General features: G+C 42.3%; 1 protein-coding gene across 1 annotated transcript in view; it reads left to right on the top strand.

Moving 5' to 3' along the window:
- The first annotated feature begins 13429 nt into the window (after positions 1 to 13429).
- The window catches only part of Ccdc110 (coiled-coil domain containing 110), a 70822-nt gene continuing 60569 nt past the window's right edge, over positions 13430 to 23682 (top strand). The window contains 1 exon segment of the mRNA XM_008853613.1: positions 13430 to 13661. Within this exon segment, the coding sequence (XP_008851835.1) occupies positions 13430 to 13661 (232 nt within the window).

Genomic DNA, 23682 nt, shown 5'->3' with positions numbered 1-23682 from the left:
CAATCTTTTTGTATTTGTTGAAGTTTGTTTTGTGCCCCAGTATGGTCAGTTTTGGAGAAGGTTCCATGGGGTGCTGAGTAGAATGTATGACCTTTGGTGTTTGGGTGGAATACTCGGTAGATGTCTGTTAAGTCCATTTGATATATGGTATTGTTTAATTCAGATGTCTCTCTGTTAACTCTCTGTCCTGTTGACCTAGCTAATGGAGACAGTGGGATATTGAAGTCCCCTACTGTTAATGAGTTGGGGTTAATCTGGGTCTTAAAGTTCTGTAGTATTATTTTATGAAGTTGGGTACACCAAAGTTTGGTGAATATATGTTCATGATTGTAATATCTCCTTGGTTTATTGTTCCTTTGATCAGAATGAAGTGGGCCTCCTCTTCTGATTAGTTTTATTTTAAAGTTTATTTTGTCAGATATTAGAATTGCAACGCCTGTTTTTTCCTTAGTACCATTCACTTGGTATATTTTTTTCCATCCTTTCACCTTAAGTTAGTGCCTGTCCTTGAAAGTGAGATGAGTTTCTTGGTGACAACAAAAAGGTGGGTTTTGTGCCTTAATTCATTCAACTAGTCTGTGTCTTTTGACTGAGGTGTTCAGTCCACTGATATTTAGTTATTAATGAAAGATGTGTATTCAATCCTGTCATTTTTTCCTGTTCACATTCTTGGTATAGCTATGCATTTCCACAGTTATACCTTCACTGAGTTTCTTTCTGTAACCCCTTGGGTATAGTCATTCCTTTCTTCAGATCTTTGTATTGCTTCCAGAACTCTCTGAAGGGCTGGTCTGTTTACATCATGGAAGATTTTTCTTTCCCCTTTGACTATAATAGACATTTTGGCTCAGTAAAATAATCTGAGTTGGCATCTGTGGTCATTTAAAACTGGGAATACTTTAGTACAGGCTCTTCTGGCTTTCATAGTTTGCACTGAAAACTCAGCTGTAATCCTGATGGGTTTTCCCTTACATGTGACTTGTTTTTCTTTTGCAGCTTTCAGTATTGTCTCTTTGTTCTGTATGTTTAATGCTTTTACTATGATGTGCCATGGAAAGTTTCTTTTCTGGTCCTGCCTATTTGGTGTTCTATATGCTTTTTCTACATGTATGGGCATGTCTTTCTTTAATTTGGGGAATTTTTCTTCTACAATCCTGTTGAAGATCTGGTCCATACCATTATCTTGAGATTCTTCTCCTTCCTATATGCCTATGATTCATAGGTTTGGTCTTTCAATGGTGTCACACATTTCCTGCATATTCCATTCTTGTGTTTTCTTAAATTTTTCATAATCTTTGCTTGAGTGGTCTAATTGGTACACTTTATCTTCCAGTCTTGATAATCTGTTTTCCATGTCATTCATCCCATTGGTGAGGCTTTATTCTGTCATTTCTCATTGACTTACTGTTTCACATCCTTCTTCATTTGAGTCTGGGTATTCTTCAATATTTCTAACTCTTTTCTGAATTCATTCAGAAGTTTATCCCTATCTTCTTTCAGTTCTTTGATTTATTTATGTGTTCTTTAAATTCACTGAAATCTTTTATCATGTTTATAATTGTTCTTTTGTGTTCCATGTCCTGTGTTATCTCTAGGGGGTTCTCATTGTACTCCTCTAGAGGACTATTGGTACTTGGTGGGGATATATTATTTTGGTTTTTCATGTTATTATTTTTTCTCTATGACGTTGACATGTGGATTTCTTTTGTAGTTTCTGATTCTTGTGTGAGACTCAAGCCTTCCTTTGTTGAGTTTAGGTCTGCTTCTTTTTGTAAACTTTATGTGCCTTTGTGGTTTACTTCTCGGGCTTTAGGGAGGTAGGGGTGGGAAATGTCTTGGGGACTACTGGGAGGAATTGGGTTGGTCTGGATGCAAAGGGTCAGAAAACAGTGGGGATTCTGGGCCAAGAGGTCAGTCCAGGGGTCTGGGGCACCAAGACAAGAAATGGGCCAGTACCCAGGCTAGATGGAGAGACAGGTCAGGGGAGTTGGGAGGGTGAATGAGGCTGGAGGATTCAAGGCGATGTGGGCAACACAGGACCCACTGCTAGTACCCACAAAAGATACTAGCACCAGGAAGCTGGTGGCTGAGCTGCCCAGGGAAGCAAAGGCAGCTGGGGGTTGGATCAGGCCCAGAGGGACAGCAGGGAGGAACTGGGTTGGTCTGGATGCAAAGGATCAGGAAGCAGTGGGGACTATGGGTCAAGAGGTCAGCCCAGGTGTCTGGGGAGCCAAGTCAAGAAATGGGCCAGTACCCAGGCTAGGAGGAGAGGCAGAGCAGGGGAGCTGGGTGGGTGAATGAGGCTGGGGGAGTCAAGGCATGGTGGGTGCTGCTGGTCTTACCGAAGAAAGATGCTGGCACCAGGAAGCCAGGGACTGTGCATCCAATAGTGGCACTTTATCTTGGGGGTAATTAACAACTACCTAATTTGACTTAAATCTCACTCAATAGGAGGGAACTTGATGTCTGATGCTGTAAGCATAGTCAAATACACATGGCTAGAGAGTTCAGCAATCTTAGAGAAAAAAAACGTAAGGCTATCACATCCCTACACAAATATAATTTATTACTATGTGCAAAATATGGATCCTTATATTTACAGACAAGTATCCTGGTCACCACTCATCAAAGAAGCTTCTTTTGAAACAGATGGAGATTATTACAGAGTTCCACAACTGGTCACACACAGAGATCGTCTGTAAATTGCCCAACCCTAAGTGACACATCTACAATGCAACCTCTACATCGAAGGCTCATGAAACACAGTAGAAAAAGGGGTAGAGAGAATGCTAATGCATCTCTCAACTCTCATCAACAAAGCTCCCTCATGCAACAGAGGGCCATGAGCACAAAAGGACATAAATGGCCAAAGCATAGGGAATAAGCATCTGCAGAGTGGGGTTCTGTCACCCTTCCCAGGCTCATTGCAGAAAAGGTGGCAGGAAGATTATAAGAGCCAGGGAGGAGGTAAATGACCATATGGAAATAGAGTCCTACAGGCTCCTGGGACCTGATCACATGAATCTACAGCAATGGTGTCAGCATGTACAAGACCCATGCAAACTCAGACAAACCCAGCATTAAACTGTGGAAATGGGCAACAGGCCCCAGTCTTAGCCAAAGAACTATTGGCAGCTGATTAAGTGACCAAGAGCTGATCTTCTTAAAGGGAGGGACTTTAAATTGACTAGACTTCAGTGGATGAACTTGCACTGAGTTAGTGTCTGGGGACATTAATGTGACTTCATAGGCCTTAACATAAATGACAGAATGCATGAAATCCAGTGGGGGAGAGGAATGGAGTATAAAGATGATTAAGGTATTCTGTATGAAATACAAAAATTCTATAAAAAATTTACAAAAAAATAATAAGTAATATGGTTTGGAAATATCAAGCCTGTGAATTCATCACTAAAGTTCTTCCTTTCTTTTGGAATATATATAGTGAACTGGAAATCCCTGCTTGTTCTCTTTATGATAAAAATAATTACCTCTGTGTGTACTAGGAAAAACTTTTGTCTAATAACATTGATATCAAGCAACTGTATGAAGTAATGATGTGAATAAGATGGTCAGGGAAAGAGCTCTGACTAACACTTGAATTCTAATTGCCTCTCTGCCACTGGCCTCAACTTCCTCATCTGCGGAATGGGGGAGATAGGCTAAGTGATGTTGAAGACCTCTACTAGTTCCATCATGATTTACACCTGGCATTGCCTTCATCAGTACTTACCGGGATAGCCATTCCATTTAACGAAGGGGTATTGCCAATGTAGCCAGCTTTTTAGTTCAAATTACAAGTTTCTCTCTGTTCCATGTTGCCAGATATCACCTCTGACTCATGCCATGGCTCACAATAAAAGTCAAATAAGGCACATGGACTTGTTATTTTAAATGTGTCAGGTCCATTGGAAGCATGCATTAATGCTATTTTCACTAGTATGTAACAGAGGAACCTGGGGCAGGGCAGTTCCATGTCTAAAAACCAAAAAGTTTAGCACCAAGAAGAGGACTCAGGAGCTGGAATGGAATGAAAGGCTCCTAAGCTTACAGGAGACTACAGTCAGCTGCCTTCACGTATACTTACACTGACCAGCACCTCCTCACCCACAGAAAATGTGACCGACAGAATATGCCCTGAGTACCTCCTTACAGAGAAAGCGTGGTGCTTCTGCATCTTGCCAAATGGTGGAGGCTTCACACATTCAAAGAAACTGCTTATTCTCTAACCTCCTGCTCCACCTCGTACCTGCTACTCTGTACCTCAAGCCTCTCTCCAGCTCCGTTTTTTTTACTTAATCTCTCTTTGTCTGTGGTTCTTATTCTTAGCCTACATACTAAGGTACAAACATACTCAAGTACCTCACTTATCATAAACAAAAAGAATCTCTTTCTCTAACACCTGCTCCTCCCTGTTATCTTAGTGTTTATCTATCTCCTTAGCAAATGAAACCTCCTATAGCCAGATCCACTAGACTTTCTCAGCCCCACTCTCTTCCTTCTCCTCTTAAAAACAGTGCTCAGCTTTCAAAAGCCAAAGCTGGTTACTATTCTTATGAGTTTTGGAGGTCTTTCCCTCAAATAGATGGAATATGGTTGAAATTAACACCAATGGTGACTTAATGAAGGCTGGATGGAGAGGTATTTCCATTTAGATCAAGCCTTGAACTACAAAAGGTTCATCTATAGCTCACCCAAGACTTTCTAAGTACCTATCATAAGGTTCCTTTCTATGATCAAAACACAAACCTTAGAAATAGTTGTATTTGGTATAGTCCAGGATGAGATTATGAGTCTCATAGTACTTCATACTATATCCATGATTAATGACAGTCCTGTGATCCCAGGTTTAAAAAAAGATCTTATGAAGTTGAAAAACTCAGAAGTATTTCACTCTGGTAATGAGTTGCTAAGAATAGATTTGACTAGCTTGTTTTTGTGCAATGCTCTTGAGTTTGTTCCAAATTCTTGAAACTGCATCTGTTAATCAACAGGTGAGAGAAGATTTTTCTGAAAAGCAAATTTGAAGATTTTGAAGTAGTGTGACTCACAGCTTTTAAAGAATTGGCCGTGTAATTCCATCCCATAGCAATGAACCTCACAACTGTCAGAACAGTTAGGGGACTGACCAAAATACACAGCTGGCCAATGAAAGACTATCCTAACAAGACATTTACGGTCTATGTGATCTGACACTCGGTGAAGTAGAAATAGTCCCACAGAATGGAGAAGGTAGTACAAATGAAATGTGATACATACCAAGAAAGAGGAAACTTTAACTCATCAAGTGTGTTTATGCCTCCTCTATTCATTTGCAAAATTTCAATGAAGTATGATCTACCTCAGAATCCCACTGCCATGCTGTTCTGCCCAAGCACAGAGAGCCAATCAAGCAGAATCTGAGTCCCTTCAAACCACGACCCAGAATAAACTTTATCTCCCTCAAGTTGCTTCTACCAGGTATTTGGTTGCAGTAACACAAAGCCTGTATGTGCTTAACATGCAACTAACACCAGGCTGGAGAGATGGCTCAGCAGTTGAAAGCACTGGAAGTTCTTGCAGAAAGCCTGGGTTCAAATCCCAACATCCACATGGCAGCTAGCAACCATCCATAATTCCAGTTCCAGGGGATCTGATGCACTTTTCTGTCTTCCATGGGCACTGCACAGCACAGATGCACTTACATACATGCAGGCATAACACTCATATACATAAAATAAAAATAAGTTAATTATTAACTTTATGGTGCACGCCTTTAATCCCGCACTTGGTAGGCAGAGGCAGGCGGATCTTTGTGAGTTCAAGGCCAGCCTGGTCTACATAGTGAGTTCCAGGACAGCTGGGGCTACAAGGAGACCCTGTCTCAAAAAAAAGAAACAAAAAAAAAGCATTCAACTAACACAGCCTGTGTTTGTTTAACATGAAAACACAGGCCTTTCCTAACTGTCCAACAAGGTGGCCCATGGACAGTTACACTCCAGTAACAGCATGGCCCCTGAGCACTCACAACCTGGCTCCTAAACACTGTTTCCCTCTTAAAGAAACTAAGACTCCTTGGAGAAATGGCTGATCTGAGCGCAAAATCAGGAAAAAATATAAGAGGATGCTGGGATTTGTGTCAAGAAAATTAAGAGATGCTTTGGTAACAAAGGAGACATATCAAAGGGGATCAAACATTAGTAGAGAAACTGTCACTGACCAGATTAGGGCAATTAAAGCAATAATATAAATCATGTTAGCAACAAAATATAGTGTGTTATGATATAATGAGTAACAGAGGAAATACTGATCTATACAGATGATTATAAATAAATGAACAAATTGAAAGCTGGGCATGGTGGTGCACTTCTTTAATCCCAGCACTTAGGAGGCAGAGGCAGGCAGATCTCTATGAGTTCAAGGCCAGCTTGGTCTACATAGTGAGTTCCAGACCAGCTGGGGCTACAGGGAGACCCTGTCTCAAAAAGACAAAAATAAATAAATAATAAATAAATAAATAAATTGAAAGCTTATGAGGAATGAGATGCTTATATAAATCAAAGTATTTTATCACAAAATATTTATTCATTTAAAAAGAAGAAAAGTTAAGTATCTTTACAGTGGAGATGCTTAGTAAGTCATCAAATGAACATCACACTGATAGGACAGATCATAATTTTGTGCCACCTGATAGAACACAATGAGGACAAACAGCCCTCTGACATCCTGACAAGGATGCATGGTCTGAACCTAATGACTAGAAAACATCCACAAAAGACACAAAACATTTACAGAGTAATTGGCCTAAAATGTTTCAAAGTATTAAAATCACAGAAGTCAAAGAAAAACCAAACTGTACAGAATGAAATATATGAAGCTGACATATCATTATAAATAAATGTAATACAAGCTCTTAGGCTGGGACTTTGGTTACCCAAGATATTATTGGTAGAACTTCAATATTGGAAGGTGGCAATGTATCAGTGCTCATCTCTGGATGCTAATGACTGTACTGTGCTTCTTTTCAGTATTCTTGTAAGTGACACACCAGAGTCTTCAGGAGAGATGTCAGCAATCCACTCTATTTTAATAGAAAGTGGGCTCAATTGGTAAAAAATCTTGCCACACAAGTATGAGGACCTGAGTTTGATGCTCAACATCCATGTATGAAGCCAGGTTCAGAAGCACACTGTGTTCTGGTTGTCCTTCAATTTCTCTGACAAAACACTCTGACCAGTACCAACTTGGGGAAGAAAGGGTTTATGTCTCCCAGGTCACAGTTCATCACTGAGGGAGCCCAAAGTAGGAACTCAGGGCAGCAACCTGGAGGCAAAAGCTGAAGCATAGACCATGGAGGAATGTTGTTTACTGACTTGCCCCCCTGTGTGGGAGACAGGCTTGAGCCTAGAGTGAAAGTCTTATTGACAGCCATACAGCAGGCTGGAGGCAACGCCAGACCACTGGAGCCACAAGGAACCCTTGTGACATTTGCTCCCACTGGCAGATCATGAGACTGATGCCTAGAGCTCGCCACTCCCTAATCACCACCCTTGGAATCCAAAATTGCAACACTTAGATATTGCAACAGTCAGGGTCATGTGGTTTCCAAGAATCCAGGCTCTGTAATCCAGTATGCTAATGAAGCATCCTACCTGCTATTCTGTGATAAGATGTTAAGTATGTTATGCTAAAAGGACTCTAAGTCTGTTATGCTAATAAGGTATCCTACTTGCTATACTATGATTGGACCACTACCCCTATATAAGCTTGTGCCTTCCTCCAGTAAACAAGACCTGTGTCACTGAACCTGGTCTCCTGTGTCTGAATGTGGCTCCACTGACACAGTCTCCTCACCATACCTGGGGTCCAGGACTGGGCAGAAGCAGCAATGACAGAAGGTGGCACCAGGTGAGCAGAAGAGTGGCCTCAGCCCAGGGCAAGCGGAGAAGCAGCCTCGACGCCCATGAGAACAAAGGAGTGGCACCCGTGAGAATGGAGGAGCGGACACTGCTGGCAGTGACCGCACCCTTGACCCATGCTCCACCTACTTTCTTACACAATACAGGACCACCTGCCCAGGGGTGGCACTGCCTACAGTGGGATGGGCCCTCCCACATCACTTAACAATCAAGAAAACACCCCACAGACATGGCCACAGGCCAGTCCAATGAAGGAAATTCCCCAATTGAGGCTCCCTCTACCCAAATATGTCAGGTTGACAACTAAAGCTGTCCAGCACTCACTGTAACCCCACTACATCAGGAGTGGAAACAGGAGGATATGAGGTTCACTAACATGCCAGTCTAGTGAGCTCCAGGTTTAGTAAAAGACTCTGTCTCAAAAACCTAAGACGGAGGGGCTCAAGAGATCGCCCAGCAGTGAGCTCTTGAAAAGGACCTGGGTTCAGTTTCCAGCACCCACATGGCAGTTAACAACCATCTCTACCTACAGTTCTAGGGCAATCCTTCACCCTCTTCTGATCTCCATGGGAATTACACAACATGGGTGCACTTACATACATGCAGGCAATACACTCATACACATAAAATAAAAATAATAGTTTTTTTTAAATAAGGTAAAGATCAGTTCAGGGAGATACACAACATAGATCTCTGGCCTCCACATGCATGTACACACAAATGCATATGCACCAGTACACACACACAAATACATACACATGCATATACCACACACAAACAGACACACACACACACACACACACACACACACACACACACTTCAGGAGAAAAGGAGGTATGTACTGTAAGTTTTCCTATCTTTATTGTATGTTGATGAACACTTCAGAATTCTTTTTAAACTTTATTAACAGATGTAGTGGTGTGTGTGTAGTGCATATATATGGGTGTGTGCATGCTACAGAGCATTGTGAAGGTCAGCTTTATAGAGTAGTTTCTCTCCTTCCAACTTCACATAGTTTCAGAGGATCAAACTCAAGTCTTTGGGCTTATGCAAGTGCTTTTACCCACTGAGCAATCCCACCAGCCCATTTTTCAGATTTTTAAAAAATGGAAATATAAAACATAAATACATTAAATTACCTGAAAGATATGTAAAGCCCAACTGAATTATATATTGAATTTTTAAATGCAAATAGAATTTTTAAATGTTAATGAAAAAGAGAAGGTTATAGGATAAACACAAATTATGATAGTATTTACACAATTTTTTCCATCTTTTTGAATATATATATATATTGATCTTTTTGAGGCAGGGTCTTCCTGAATCCCCAGCTGTCCTGGAACTCACTATGTAGACCAGGCTGGCCTTGAACTCACAGAGATCCACCTGCCTCTGCCTCCCAGGTGCTGGGATTAAAAGTGTGTGCCACCACGCCCAACATTTTTATTGAATTTTTGTGTATTTCATATACAACATCTTAATCACCTTTATACCCCTTCTCCACTGGCACCCTCTCATAGTCCCTCTACTGGATTTCATCCATTCTGTTATTTGTGTTGTGGTCTTAGTGTACCGAGATGTCCCTCAGCGCAATTCATCCACTGGGGGCTAGTCAGCCTATCTAGAGACACTCCCTTGAAGATCAGCTCTTCCTTACCAGCAGTAATCAGCTTCCCAACAGTTCTTTGGCTAAGATTGGGGCCTGCTGCCCATTTCCACAGTTCTATGCTGGGTTTTTGTCTGCTTGAGTTTTCCTAAGTCTTGTGTCTGCTTCTGTTTGCATGGGTCATACTGTCAGTGTGCTAGATGGCTTTAGTGTCAACTTGACACACCTGGGTTGAAGGAGCCTCAGTTGGGGGATTGCCTCTATTGGACTGGCCTGTGGCCATGTCTGAGGGGCATTTTCTTGATGAGTGATGTGGGAGGGCCCAGCCCACTGTGGGTGGTGCCACTCCTGGGCAGGTGGGCCTGTGTTGCATAAGAAAGCAGGCTGAGCAGGGGCCAGGGGAGCAAGCCAGTAAGCAGCATTCCTCCGTTGACTGTGCTCCAGCTCCTGCTTCCAGGTTCCTGACTGAGTTCCTACCTTGGGCTCCCTGATGAACTGCGACCTGGGAGATGTAAGACAAATAAATGCTTTCCTCCCCAAGTTGGTATTGGTCAGAGTATTTTGTCATAGCTATGAAGAACAAACCAGAACAGTCAGCATTGCTGTGAGTTCATACAAGCAAGGTCCCAGGAACCTGTAAGACTCTATTTCCATATGGTCATGCACTTCCTCCCTGGCTCTTACACTCTTTCTGTCCTTTCTTCAGCAATGGTCCCTGAGCCATGGGTGGGTGAAATTTAATACAAGAGTCCTGTCCGAGGACTCACACTCTGCAGATTCTTATTCTCTACACTTTGGCCATTTGTGTCCTTTTGTGTCCATGGTCCTCTGGTGCATGAAGGAGCTTTGTTGATGAAAGTTGAGACATGCATTAGCATTCTCTCTACCCCTTGTTCCACTATGTTCCAAGAGCCTTAGATATAGAGGTTGCATTGTAGATGTGTCACTTAGGATTGGGCAATTTACAGACACTCTCTTTGTGTGACCAGTTGTGGAACCCTGTAATAATCTCCATCTGCTTCAAAAGAAGCTTCTTTGATGAGTGGTGACCAGGATACTTGTCTGTAAATATAAGGATCCATATTTTGCACATAGTAAGAAATTATATTTGTCTAGGGATGTGACAGCCTTAGGGTTTCCTCTAAGACCTCTGACCACTCTAGCCATGTGTATTTGACTATGTTTACAGAATCACATATAAGTTCCCGCCTATTGAGTGGACTTTAAGTCCAATTAGGTAGTTGTTGATTACCCCCAAGATAAAAGTACCACTATTGCCCCAATATAGTTTGCTGTGCTGGTCATTGTTATGGTTATTAGGCCTTAAAGCTGGGTTGGACTATTGATTAATGTTCTCCCTTAGCAGCTTGCATAGTATTTTCCAAAACTATGAGAGCTAGCCTTCAGGGAGATAGCTTCCAGGTCAATTCCAGCTCCATTGCTCCAAGTCCTATATTTTACACAATTTTTAAAACACACAATATCAATCATCTACACTATTTCATCCATATACATATAATAATAATAAAAGGTATAAAAATGCATGGAAAGTTGCACCCTAAATTTGAAGTATTCTTTTCCTTGGTGAAAAAGAGGAAAGAGGAATGGGATAAGAGATGGTAGGGAACCCAACTCTCTATAATGTATACCAATAGAGTCATCGTTACTTCAGGAGGTGGCAGCCTCCCGGGTAACTGCTGTACCTGCTTGAAGAGAACCCATTCCACTGTTTTGTGTCACTGCTCTGCTTGTTGGAGGAGGACCTTTAATGGGATTTCACTAGTCCTAGCAATGTTCCTGCTATGCAGATTGGTAAACTGCTACTCAGAGAGGCCAAGTCACTAGGTCACCTTATTCACTAAGCTCAGAGTGGAGGGAGTGTCAAGTGTAGCTTGTGATGGGTGATAAGGGTGTCAAGTGACCTTGAGTAATCAAACTAAGACTGCGTATTTCACAAGTATGAGCACCTCCAAACAACTGTATCCACCACCCATCCCCATTGTTTTAGAGACAAAATAACACCAGATAACAGGATTGCCATTTGCAACTGTTTCCATGAGGCCCTTAACTAAGGGGCTGCCTCTGAGGGGATGCCACTCAGAGCATTGACATCTTAATGATTTAAAACATTTTCTAAATTTATTATAACTTTATTGGCTTTAAAGATTGGCTTTTTATGTATTAATCACGATTGTTTTGTGACAAATGATTTTTGTTCTCATTGAAAACATTTTGTTTAGTTTTCAAAAGAGAACAAGTTTGAAAATCAAAAGCTAACACCTAAAACAAACTATTGACCAGCAAGATGATTTGGCAAATAAAGGTACTTGTCACCAAGTCTGGGAACTTGAGTTCAATCACCAGGATCCACATGGTGAAAGGAGAAAATGACAATGGACAAGTTGTCCTCTGACCGCCACACTTGCTCGCACGCACACAATAATAAACAAACAAACAAATAAATAAATAAATAAATAAATAAATAAATAAATAACAAATGCAAATCTTTTAAAATAAACTCCCCTTACCAGAGGACCGCCTTTCTGAGAGATGAATTAAGAGGTATCTTAAAGCAAGCTTCTGTTGAAGTTAGTACACTATACGTTTGAGTTAGATATTGAAAGCACCTATCATTTGATTTTTATATTCTGTACAACCTGTTGTGACCAAGTCACCTCATGTAAATCCTCAGATAATTTCTGTATAATAACCAATATTCATTTGCCATCATCATCCACAAACACTGTACAGGAATTAGAGTTATTACAAAATATGTCATGGTTACCATATCGCAAATAGAAGTGCACAACATTACATAAAATATATTACAGAAATTATTCAATTTATTTAGAGTAGTAGTTTAACAGACATATTAGAGTTTAAAGATTAAAATTTATTAAAACACTCCACAATGCTACACCACACACACAAAGACTGTCGACTCTTCTAGGGACCACTGCTTTAGGAAACGGCATAGAAGACTGGAAAGATGGCTCAGCAGTTATGAGTACTTCCTGCTCTTGCAGAGGACCTGGGTTCAGCTCCCAGCACCCACATGGTAACAACTGCCAGAAATTCCAGTTCCTAAGTATCCGACGCCCTCTTCTGGCTTCATCAGACACTGCACACATGCAGAAAAACACTAATACACCTAAAACTAAGTAAATAATAACAATTAAAAAATCCCATTCAAGGGTCTAAGAATAGTCTTAAAAAAAAAAAAAAAGAAACCATGAAATCATGTTTCCTTCCATGAAAATAAGATCTATATAATTTAATTATACAGCAAATTATTATATCATAGTGACTGTCAATTCCTAATTATTATGATTTAAATTTGAATTCCCGATGGTTTTCTATTCTTTGTGAAATAGCTGATTTTGCAAATAAATATGTATTCATGTAAAACTTTTACTTAAGGATCGCCACTTCCTGATTGGAACAACGATTTTCACGCATGCCAACCAGTCAGGTAAACATCCTCTGGCTCCCAGCGCAACATCCGTTTATCAAGCGCACAGGAAATTGGTGTACTTTGATAAACGAAAGCCATCACGTCCACTAGTACCTGCTCCAGGAAGAGTTGGCGTGGGCGCGGCCTCCTGACCACTCTGTTACTAGGCAACGGAATGCCTTGGCGTGAAGCCTCAGAGCGGAATGCGTGGGGCAAGGCAGTTGGTACAGAGATCTTAAGCAGCAGAAATGAGCGCCGGTAAAAGCGGTCCAGGCAGCTGTCCCTCGAGGGGAGCTGCGGGGAGTGGACAGTAAAGGAGAGACGCCCGACCTCCTTCACCTCTAAGCCTCCGGGTTTCCCGGTGGGTCTGGAGTGCTGATTTTCTTGACCGGCCACACATCCCAGGCTCAGGCTGCCTCCCAGCGCCCACCTAGGGCCTGCAACCTCACTTGCAGCGTCCACGCCTCTACATGGCGCCAGCGCGCCCTCCAGTGGCCGCCGAGGGAGTGGGAGACCCGAATCTGCGTGCCTTACTTCCCCACCTTCCCAGGCCACCTTCCAGCTCCTCTCCAAAAGCTGTGCTCGGTTCTGTTCCAGAAAAGCATCTTGAGGAAGCAGATGAAGTTGACTCCGTTCTCCTTTCAGCATCCAAGAGCCTAAATACCTCTGAGGGGGTAAAAGAAAGTGGCGGCAGTGAACCAGGTAAAATTGCCAAGGTCAAGGCTCATGTGCAGTCATGTTTCTACCGTGCACTGCTACAAGCAGTGTACACGGCCTACAACCACCAGCCCAACTTCCAGTAGCTATTAATTGTGTTCCTAACTGTCGCTCCCACGACTCTGCCAGAGAGTGTTCTAAGCATATGTATCAACTCATTTAGTACTCAAAAAAGCCCTGTAAAATAAGTATTATTGCTGCCATTTTACAAACGAAGACAGGCGCAGAGAGGTTAACCTACTCCCCAAGGTCACAGAGATAGCCAGGGACAGAGCCAGCATTCAGTGGGGTCTTCAGTTACAGGTCTTAACCACCACCACCACCACCACCACCACCAGATACAACTTCTCCTGGTGGCAAATAAAAAATGCCAGGTTTTTGTTTTGTTTTAGTTTGGTTTGGTTTTATTTTTGGACAGATAAAAAAAGACACTTTTTCTAACAAAAACTTTCTTTACAGTAATTATTTGTGGAGTATAAGTTGTTGAATAGGAAGGGTATTTGAAAATAATTCAAATAGCAACAGTTTCTAAAATCCACATAAACCAAGAAATAAGATGTGTGTGAATAGCCAGGTGAATAGCACAACACTGACTTTGGAGTCTCACTTCCTTGAGAGAGGCCCAAGGTAACAACACACATCTGTCATAAGTCTGATGTTCAATGGGACATCCAGGGAAGCAGCAGAGCTCATGAGCAAAGGTGGCTTCCAGAGTAACGGCAGAGGTAGGACCCCAGTTGCCAGGTCCCCCACCTGTGGCGTACCCAGTAGTGACATGAGAGAAGCAATGACAAGTGTTTGGAAAAGATTTCTCCAGCTTAGTCAGTCCAGGAGCTTTGCAAACACCTGGGCCCTGAAAGAAGAAACCAGATAGGCCAAAACCTCAGCAGATGAAGATCAACTTGGTTTGTCACCATCAAGATGAGATGTATTGGTGGAGGCCAACAGAACCAGTACCATCTGTCTGCCACCATCCATGAAAATCTGCAGTCTTTCTGAGCAACTAGGAAATGGTAAAGGGGATGAGAAGAGAGGTTAGACACTAAATTCCCCTAGTATTTACCTCCAAGAGATTATGAACATCAGAAGTAGAGCCCCCCCCCCAATGTGGCAAAGGCATGAGTTTCAAACTCAGGGCTCTGGAGAAAGAGCCCACATTTGTAGAAAATAACATGACTTACAAAATAACACATATAGGGGCTCAATGGGTAAAGCGCTTGCCATGTAAGCATGAGGACCTAAGTTCAAATTCCCAGAATCCATGTAAAGCCAGGCACAATGGAGACAGGAGAATCCCAGGAAGCCCATGGGACAACTAGCCTAGTAAACACAGCAGTGAATAAGAGACCCTACCTCAAACAAGGTGGAAGATGAGGGCTGACACCCAAGATTGTCCTCTGACCTCCACATGCACATCATTTCATCCATGTGCTGAACACGTGTGCACACGCACGCACATACACACACATACACACACACACACACAGCATGAGAGAGACAGAGACAGACAAAGAGAATTTGAACATAACTTGTTTAAAAATTTCAGTCTTTCTTGCTAGAGTCTGCTGGTTCCAAGCACAGGACCTACCATAGGGTAGCATGCTGGACAGCTTTAGTGTCAACTTGACATGCTTGGATTGAGGGAGCCTCAATTGGGAAATTTCCTCCATGGGACTGGTCTGTGGCCATGTCCGTAGGGCATCTTCTTGATTGTTGAGTGATCTAGGAGGGCCTAGCCCACTGTGGGTGGTGCCACTCCTGGGCAGGTGGGCCTGTGTTGCATAAGAAAGCAGGCTGAGCAGGGACCAGGGAAGCAAGCCAGTAAGCATTGTTCCTCCATGGCCTGTGCTTCAGCTCCTGCCTCCAGGTTCCTGCCCTGAGTTCCTACCTTGGGTGCCCTGATGAACTGTGACCCAGGAGATGTAAGACAAATAAGCCCTTTCCTCCCCAAGTTGGTAGTGGTCAGAGTGTTTTGTCACAGCAATGGAGAAACAAACTAGGACAGAAATTGGTACCGAGAGTGGGGTACTGCTGTGACAGACCTGACCTTGGTGTTTTTAGGAGGATTGTGGAGCCATTCAGAACTTTGAGCTGAAAAAACCACTGAGTTCTCAGAGTTTGTTGCTGTGGAGCTTGGAACAGTTATGCCGAAAGAGTTGTGAACAATGCAGGCCTGGCTCCATTACAGAGACTACTCCAAGCAGAGACTATCAGGGCTGTTTGTGTGATATTTTGAATTTAGAATCTATGGGTTCTGGTTGGCTGGGGCTGAAGAATCAGCTGTGATTAAGAAGAGACCAGAACCTGAAGTATAACATTTGCTTTACTGGGACAATTGATGCTGGTTAGCTGGGGCTGAAAAATCAGCTGTAAGTAACAAGAGACCAGCATCACCATGGTGAAATCCTCTGGGAAGCATTTCCTCAGGGTCCATACACAGAAGCTGTGGTCAAGAGGGGACCCAAGCCTCCATCTCTAGCTGGAAGCAGGACTTGGTAATGTGTAAGAGTCTCCTGCATGGTTCTGATGTTGAAAATCTGAAGGGGTCACAGAGAGCAGCTGAGGCTTGACACTCTGAGAGGCCGGGAAAGGCCATAGGTGAAGGTGCAGCTTCAGTTGCAGTGAAGACCCCAGGATTGAAGGGGTCATGGAGAGAATCTGAGGCTTTGCACCCCAAGAGGCAAAAAGATGCCATTGGTTAGTGTGCAGCCTCAGTTTCAGTGGAGATCCCAGCTTTTTGGAGAGGCCAGGACCATGGGACAACCACCAAGGGCAGCAACAGGTGTGAAATGGAGCCAGCCTGTGTCTTCGAGACAAGCTGTGTGTGCTGTGGACGGCAGAATCAGAGAGGTGGGGCTGCCAGAACCCTTTGAAGGCCAGAAGGTCGTGAGTGAATCCCAGATGTCCAGCCTCGAGCTACTTTGTTGGACTTTGGTTTTGCTTAGGTGTGCCTGGTTCTTCCCTTTGAAATAAGACAGTACTTGTTTGGGATTTTACAGGAGCTCCCAGTTAAGAGATTTTTAAGAGAGACTAATGGACTTTTAAGTGTTTGGATTTTTGAAGGACTGTGGGTCCTTTAAGGTTGTACTGTCTTATGGTGTGATATTAACATCATATCTTGGGGATAAGAATTGGAAAGGTTATGGTTTAATAGTGATGTGTTTGTGTATCAAGTTGACAAGGGATCAGTTTGACCAGCTGCCTCAAACTCCTGCCATGGTGAATTCCCCACAGTGAGGGACTATAACCTTGAGCTGTGAACTGAAATAAACTCTTTCCTCCCATCAAGTTGCTTTTATCAGAGTATTTTATCACAGCAACAGAAAAGAAAGACAGAATCCCAGCGTGTGTAACATATACAGTGGGAGAGCAGATATTGTATGCAAGGTGGCTGCAATTCCTATGGAAAAAGGAGGCAGGGAGTAGGTAGAATGTCATGGGGGGGGTGAAAATTCTTCTGTTTTAAAGAGGATGGTGGATAGAAGGCCCCACTCAGTAGATTCCATCTAAACAATGACCAGAGGAGGTAAAGGACAAGTCAACAATGAAGTTCTAGGGAAAGAGCATTACAGGTATAAAGACCAGCCACAGCCAGGGGTCTAAGGTGGGAGCATGGCTTCCATGTTTGCAGAATAACTCCTGTGGTTGGAGAAAGATGAGTAAACTGAAAGGTAGCAAGAGAGGGTTGGTGGGGGAGCAGTAGGAAAAGGACTTTATAGCTCCATGCAAGGATTTGAAATTTTATTCTTAACAAAATTTGAACCATTGGAGGGTTCTGAGAAGCCTCTCTCCATCTTGACTGGAAATTTTAAATGCCAGCTAATTGTTATCATGAATGTTTTTTTTTTTTTTAGTATTTATGCCATGCTGCTATGCACCATGCTAAGGATGCCCCCTACAAACTAGACATTTACCTACTGTTACCCTGAACAATATATTATAAATCCAGGATTCATGTCCAAGAAGCCTGCTCCATAGCTACCATTCTAACATCCATTATAAAGCTTCGTGTGTAATGTGCTGTACCTCACAGACCTTCTAAAACAATTACCGGAACTCTTCCAGCAAAGGAACCATTCTACAATGTCCTTTCAAACTTCCTGTGTTCTTGGAACTACAGAGATGGCTCAGTGATTAAGAGCACTGGATTCTCTTGCAGAGGACCTGGGTTGGGTTCCCATAACTCCAGTTCCAGGGAATTCAATGCCCTCTTCTGGCCTTCAGGCATTACACTCATGGATGCACTTGTATACATACAGGCAAAACACTTATACACATAAAATAATAAAATAAAATATATAAAATAAAATAATATTTTAAGAAATTTCTGTGTTCCCCTTGGTCTTTAGCCACTGGCACACACTTAACACTTTCTGCATATACTGACCATTTTCTGCAGGCTTAGAAATAAACTCTCCTTTTGTAAATTATCAAAGGTCATTTCATTGATAAATCAGTTTTAAATTTTTCACACAAGCTGGGCGGTGGTGGCACATGCCTTTAGTCCCAGCACTCAAGAAGCAGAGGCAGGCAGATCTCTGTGAGTTCAAGGCCAACCTGGTCTACATAGTGAGTTCCAGGCCAGTTGGGACTACAATGAGACCCTGTCCCAAAAAAGACCAAATAATAAATAAAACTTTCAACACTTGGATATGAAACAGCTGAGTAGGAATAATACTTCTTACATTCTCAGTATAAGCTTCTTGAGGGTGAGGCAATCATTTCCACCCCTTCTAATTGCCTCCCAATACATCTGTCTAGCAAGGATTTAGTAAATGGTGAGGTGTGGTTATGTGCTGCCTCCTGTGATTCTTTGATCATTTTCCTTCCAATTCAAGAATCACATAGTGGATCTTTAGGTATTGCTGAACTTTAAAATAACCTTTCCTTGGGAGCAACTAACACCCAAAGACTCAAACTCACAAGAAAAGCAAAAAGTTGTTTTACTAGCTTAAAAATAGGTGACTCCAATTTCCTGCCTACTCTCTGCCTGCACTGAATCATCTGATTATAATGGAAGAAAATTATTCACTTTTGAGTCATACCATACTGAGCACTCGGTGCTATTTGGAGCATTTACTTTATTGTCATAATAAATTCTTTTCCAAATGCTCCCTCTCCAAGGTACCTATTTTATTCCTCTCTCCACTGCCTCTCAGCTCATAGCATGATAACCCACTGTACAAAAAAAGTAGAAACAAACAGATCAAAACTCCTTCATCCTCAATCTTTACATTTGCTAAGCTATCTGCCTGGATGTTTATATTCTTCCCATCCTCCTGTTTCAGTGAAAGAATTGTCCCTCCTCAATCAAAGACCAACACCCTCAGATCCTATCTCATCCAGAATTCTCAAATATTTACCTTCTGCAATTACCCTCCTTCATTCTGCAGAATCATTTTTTCTCTCCCTTTCTACTGTATGCTCCCAGTGCACAAGCATGTTAGAATTTCCAATATTGAAGAAATTGAAGATAAATCCTTCTTAACTCCATCTCTCCCAGTGTTTACCCTATTCCACTATGAGCCCTACTCCATTCCACAGTTAAAGTAGAAAAAGCTATCTCTACTTGGGGCCACAAATAATCACATCACATTCTCCCTGGAAGCCATTCTATTTGAGCCTTTGTAGACACTCTCCAGAAACTGTTTTTGTCTAGGATGGCAGTGGCATCCTGTTCTAGTTAGTTTTTATTATCAACCTGACACACCTGGGAAGAGGGAGTCTCAAGAATAATCTCAATCAGCTTGACCTGTGGCCATGTCTGTGACAGATTGTCTTGATTGATGGTTGATATGAGAGGACCCAGTCCACTGTGGGCAGCACCATCCCTAGGCAGATGGGCCTGAACTGTATAAGAAAACTAGCTGAGTATGAGCCAGTTAGCAAGCCAGTAAGCAGCATTTTTCCGTGTTTTACGCTTCAGTTCCTGCTTGATTTCCTGCCTTGATTTCAACAATTATGGATTATGCTCTGGAAGTGCATAAACTCTTTTCTTCCTTAAATTGCTGTTGGTCATGGTGGTTTTTATAGAACAGAAAGCAAACTAGGACATATCCGCATTGCCCATAAAATGTCCATCACCATCATCATAAATCATAGGCATATCTAATGGACCATTTGACATTTCTGACAGACAATTTAATCTTAAAATATCCAAAAGAGATTTTTTGTCTCTTATACTAAGTTCCTACCTCATTTTTGCAAGTGACACCATCATTTATCCAGTGACTCTCACCAAGAACCAAGGAGTCATCCATCCTTCATTCATTTTATCTGTTCCCATCTATTACTAGCATTCTGTTAATACCATTGCCAAATTCTATCCTAAAATCTCCATTTTCTTCCATCTCCACCACCACCATTGTAGTGCAAGTTACCTTCATTTCTGGCTTTGGTTACCCCAATAGTCCTGGAAAGTGCCTCTTTTACAATCCATTATCAGTAAAAGACAGATTAAATCATTTTCATGGTAGAAACTCTCCAAAGCTTCCCATTTCACCTAAAACATGAAGCCCGGCCCTCACTTGTCCTGGAAGGTCTTTCATGACGTAGCCCATTTCCCTCATCATCTTCTCATCCTGAGCTCACATCTGCTCAAGACAGCTGTGCTGACTTGCCTTCTGTTCTGCAAACACATGATGCTTTCTGCATCCACACCTTCCTGTTTCCTCTGCTAAGACTTTTTCCTATGGCTGTTCACATGCTGGGCCTCTTCCTATCACTTAGGACTAACAGAATAGGCTACATACACCCAGATAGCCTTCCCTAGCCACCCTTTCCAATCAGGTTCCCAACTCTGCTCAGTAGCACAGCCTGTTGCTTTGTTCTGTTTATCACTGCTAGAAAATATCTTATTTCTGAGGCTGCTCTCTGCATCCTCTGCACCTTGACTCCCCCAGTTTCATTCACATTCCCATCTCCCCTGCCCATCTCTCCTGCTAGCCTGGGTCCTGTCCCATTCCTTGTCGTGGCATATCAGACACCAGGGGAACCACCACTGCTTCCTGATCCTTTGCATCCAGACCAACCCAGTGCCTTCTTGGGTCCCCAGGAGCCTTCTGGGCCTCGTCCTACCCTCACGCCTTCTGCTTCCCTGGGCTGTACAACCTTCCAGACTCTCTTCGGGAGCCCCCAGGGCCTGATCCTGCCATCACCTCCCTCTGCTTCCCTGGGCTGCACAACCTGCCAGCCTCTTTCCTGGACACTGGGGCTGACCTCACTGCTTCCTGATCCTTTGCATACAGACCAACCCAGTTCCTCCCTGCAGTCCCCAGGAACATTTGGGGTCTCTTCTTGCCCACATCTCCCTTTGCATCTCTGAGTGGCATGGCCACCAGCTGCCCTAGACCAGCCTCTTTCCTGGACACTGGGGCTGACCTCACTGCTTCCTGATCCTTTGCATCCAGACCAACCCAGTTCCTCCCTGCAGTCCCCAGGAACATTTGGGGTCTCTTCTTGCCCACATCTCCCTTTGCATCTCTGAGTGGCATGGCCACCAGCTGCCCTAGACCAGCCTCTTTCCTGGACACTGGGGCTGACCTCACTGCTTCCTGATCCTTTGCATCCAGACCAACCCAGTTCCTCCCTGCAGTCCCCAGGAACATTTGGGGTCTCTTCTTGCCCACATCTCCCTTTGCATCTCTGAGTGGCATGGCCACCAGCTGCCCTAGACCAGCATCTTTCCTGGGCCCTGCTCCCAGGCCAGTCCAACCCCCAAATTCCTGAGGACAACATCTTTCCTGGAGGGATCCAGACCTTAGGAGAAAGGCTGAGAGCATCTGATCCTCATCTGACTTGGGCCTCTGTGGGGACTCCTAAAGACAAAAGCAATTTGGCCACTCCACTGTAAAATCAAAAGAGAGAACCAGAAGCTTAGACGAACCACTTTTCGTGCTCAAAAAAGTAAACCACAAAGACACATAAAGCTTACAAAAAGAAGCAGACCCAAACTTGAAGGCTTGAGTCTCACACAAGAATCAGAAACTACAAAAGAAATCCACATGTCAAAATCACAAAGAAAAAATAATAACATGAAAAACCAAAATAACATATCCCCACCAAATACCAATAGTCCTCTAGAGGAGTACAATGAGAACCCCCTAGAGATAATGCAGAACATGGAACTCAAAAGAACAATTATAAACATAATAAAAGAATTCAGTGAATTTAAAGAACACAAAAAGAAATCAAAGACCTGAATGAGGAGAGGGATAAACTTCTGAAAGAATTCAGAAAAAAATCTAGAAATATTGAAGAATACTCAGGCTGAAATGAAGAAGGAAGTGAGACACTCAGTAAGCCAATTAGAAACAACAGGAGAAAGCCTCACCAATAGGATGAATGAAATGGAAAACAGAGTATCAAGACTGGAAGATAAAGTGGACAAACTAGACCACTCAAGCAAAGACTATGAAAAATTTAGGAAATCACAAGAATGGAATATGCAGGAATTATGTGACACCATAAAAAGACCAAAGTTACAAATCATAGGCTTACAAGAAGGAGAAGAATCCCAAGATAATGGCATGGACTAGATCTTCAACAGAATCCTGTAAGAAAATTTCCCAAAATTAAGGAAAGACATGCCCATACAATTACAAGAAGCTTATAGAACACCAGACAGGACCAGAAAAGAAACTCTCCATCATAGTAAAAACACTAAATGTACAAAAACAAAGAGACAGTACTGAAAGCTGCAAAAGAGAAACAAGTCACATATAAAGGAAAACCCATTAGGATTACAGCTGACTTTTCAGTACAAACTGTGAAAGCCAGAAGAGCCTGGACCAAAGTATTCCCAATTTGAAATGACCAAAGATGCCAACACAGACTACCATACCCAGCCAAAATGTCTATTACAGTTGAAGGGGAAAGAAAAATCTTCCATGACATAAATAGGCTGAAAAAATTCATTCCCACAAAACCAGCCCTTCAGAGAGTTTGGGAAGCAATACAAAGACCTGAAGAAAGGAATGACTATACCCAAGAGTTTGTGGAAAGAAAGTCAATGAAGGTATAACTGTGGAAAAGAACAGCTACATCACAAATGTAAATAGAAATAAAAATGACAGGATGCAATACTCATCTTTCATTAATAACTTTAAATATTAACAGACTGAATTCCCCAGTCAAAAGACACAGACTAGGTGAATGGGTTAAGAAACAAAACCCATCTTTTTGTAGTCTGCAAGAAACCCATCTCACGGTCAAGGAAATACACTATCTTAAAGTGAAAGGATAGAAAAAAATATACCAAGCAAATGGTACTAAGAAAAAAGCAGGTGTAGCAAATCTAATATCTGACAAAATAGACTTTAAAACTAATCAGAAGAAATAAAGAGGGCCACTTCATTCTGATCAAAGGAACAATAAATCAAGAAGATATTACAATCATGAACATATATTCACCAAACTCTGGTGTACCCAACTTCATAAAAACAATACTACAGGACTTTAAGACCCAGATTAATCCCAACTCACACATAGTAGGGGATTTCAATACCCCACTGTCTCCATTAGATAGGTCAACAGGGAAGAGAATTAACAGAGAGACATCTGAATTAAACAATACCATATATCAAATGGACTTAACAGACATCTACCGAGTATTCCACCCAAGCACCAAAGGACATACTTTCTACTCAGTACCCTATGGAAACTTCTCCAAAATCGACCATATCCTGGGACACAAAACAAATCTCAAAAAATACAAAAATATTGAAATAATTCCATGCATTCTATCAGACACAATGCAATAAAGCTTAAAATCAACACTGGAGGAAGCCGTAATCACCACATGAGCACATGGAGATTAAACAACACATTCCTGAATGATGAATGGGTCAAAAGAGAAATTAAGAAAGAAATAAAAGTATTCCTGGACCTAAATGAAAAGGACAATTCAACACAACAAAACCTCTAGGACAAGCTGAAAGCAGTCCTTAGAGGGAAGTTTATAGTTCTAAGTGCCTACATCAAAAAACCAGAAAGAACACAAATAATG

The sequence above is a fragment of the Nannospalax galili genome, unplaced genomic scaffold (genome assembly GCF_000622305.1).
Source record: "Nannospalax galili isolate Female #2095 unplaced genomic scaffold, S.galili_v1.0 scaffold46, whole genome shotgun sequence".
Lineage (NCBI taxonomy): Eukaryota > Metazoa > Chordata > Mammalia > Rodentia > Spalacidae > Nannospalax > Nannospalax galili.
This window is presented reverse-complemented; position numbering and strand designations above follow the sequence as displayed.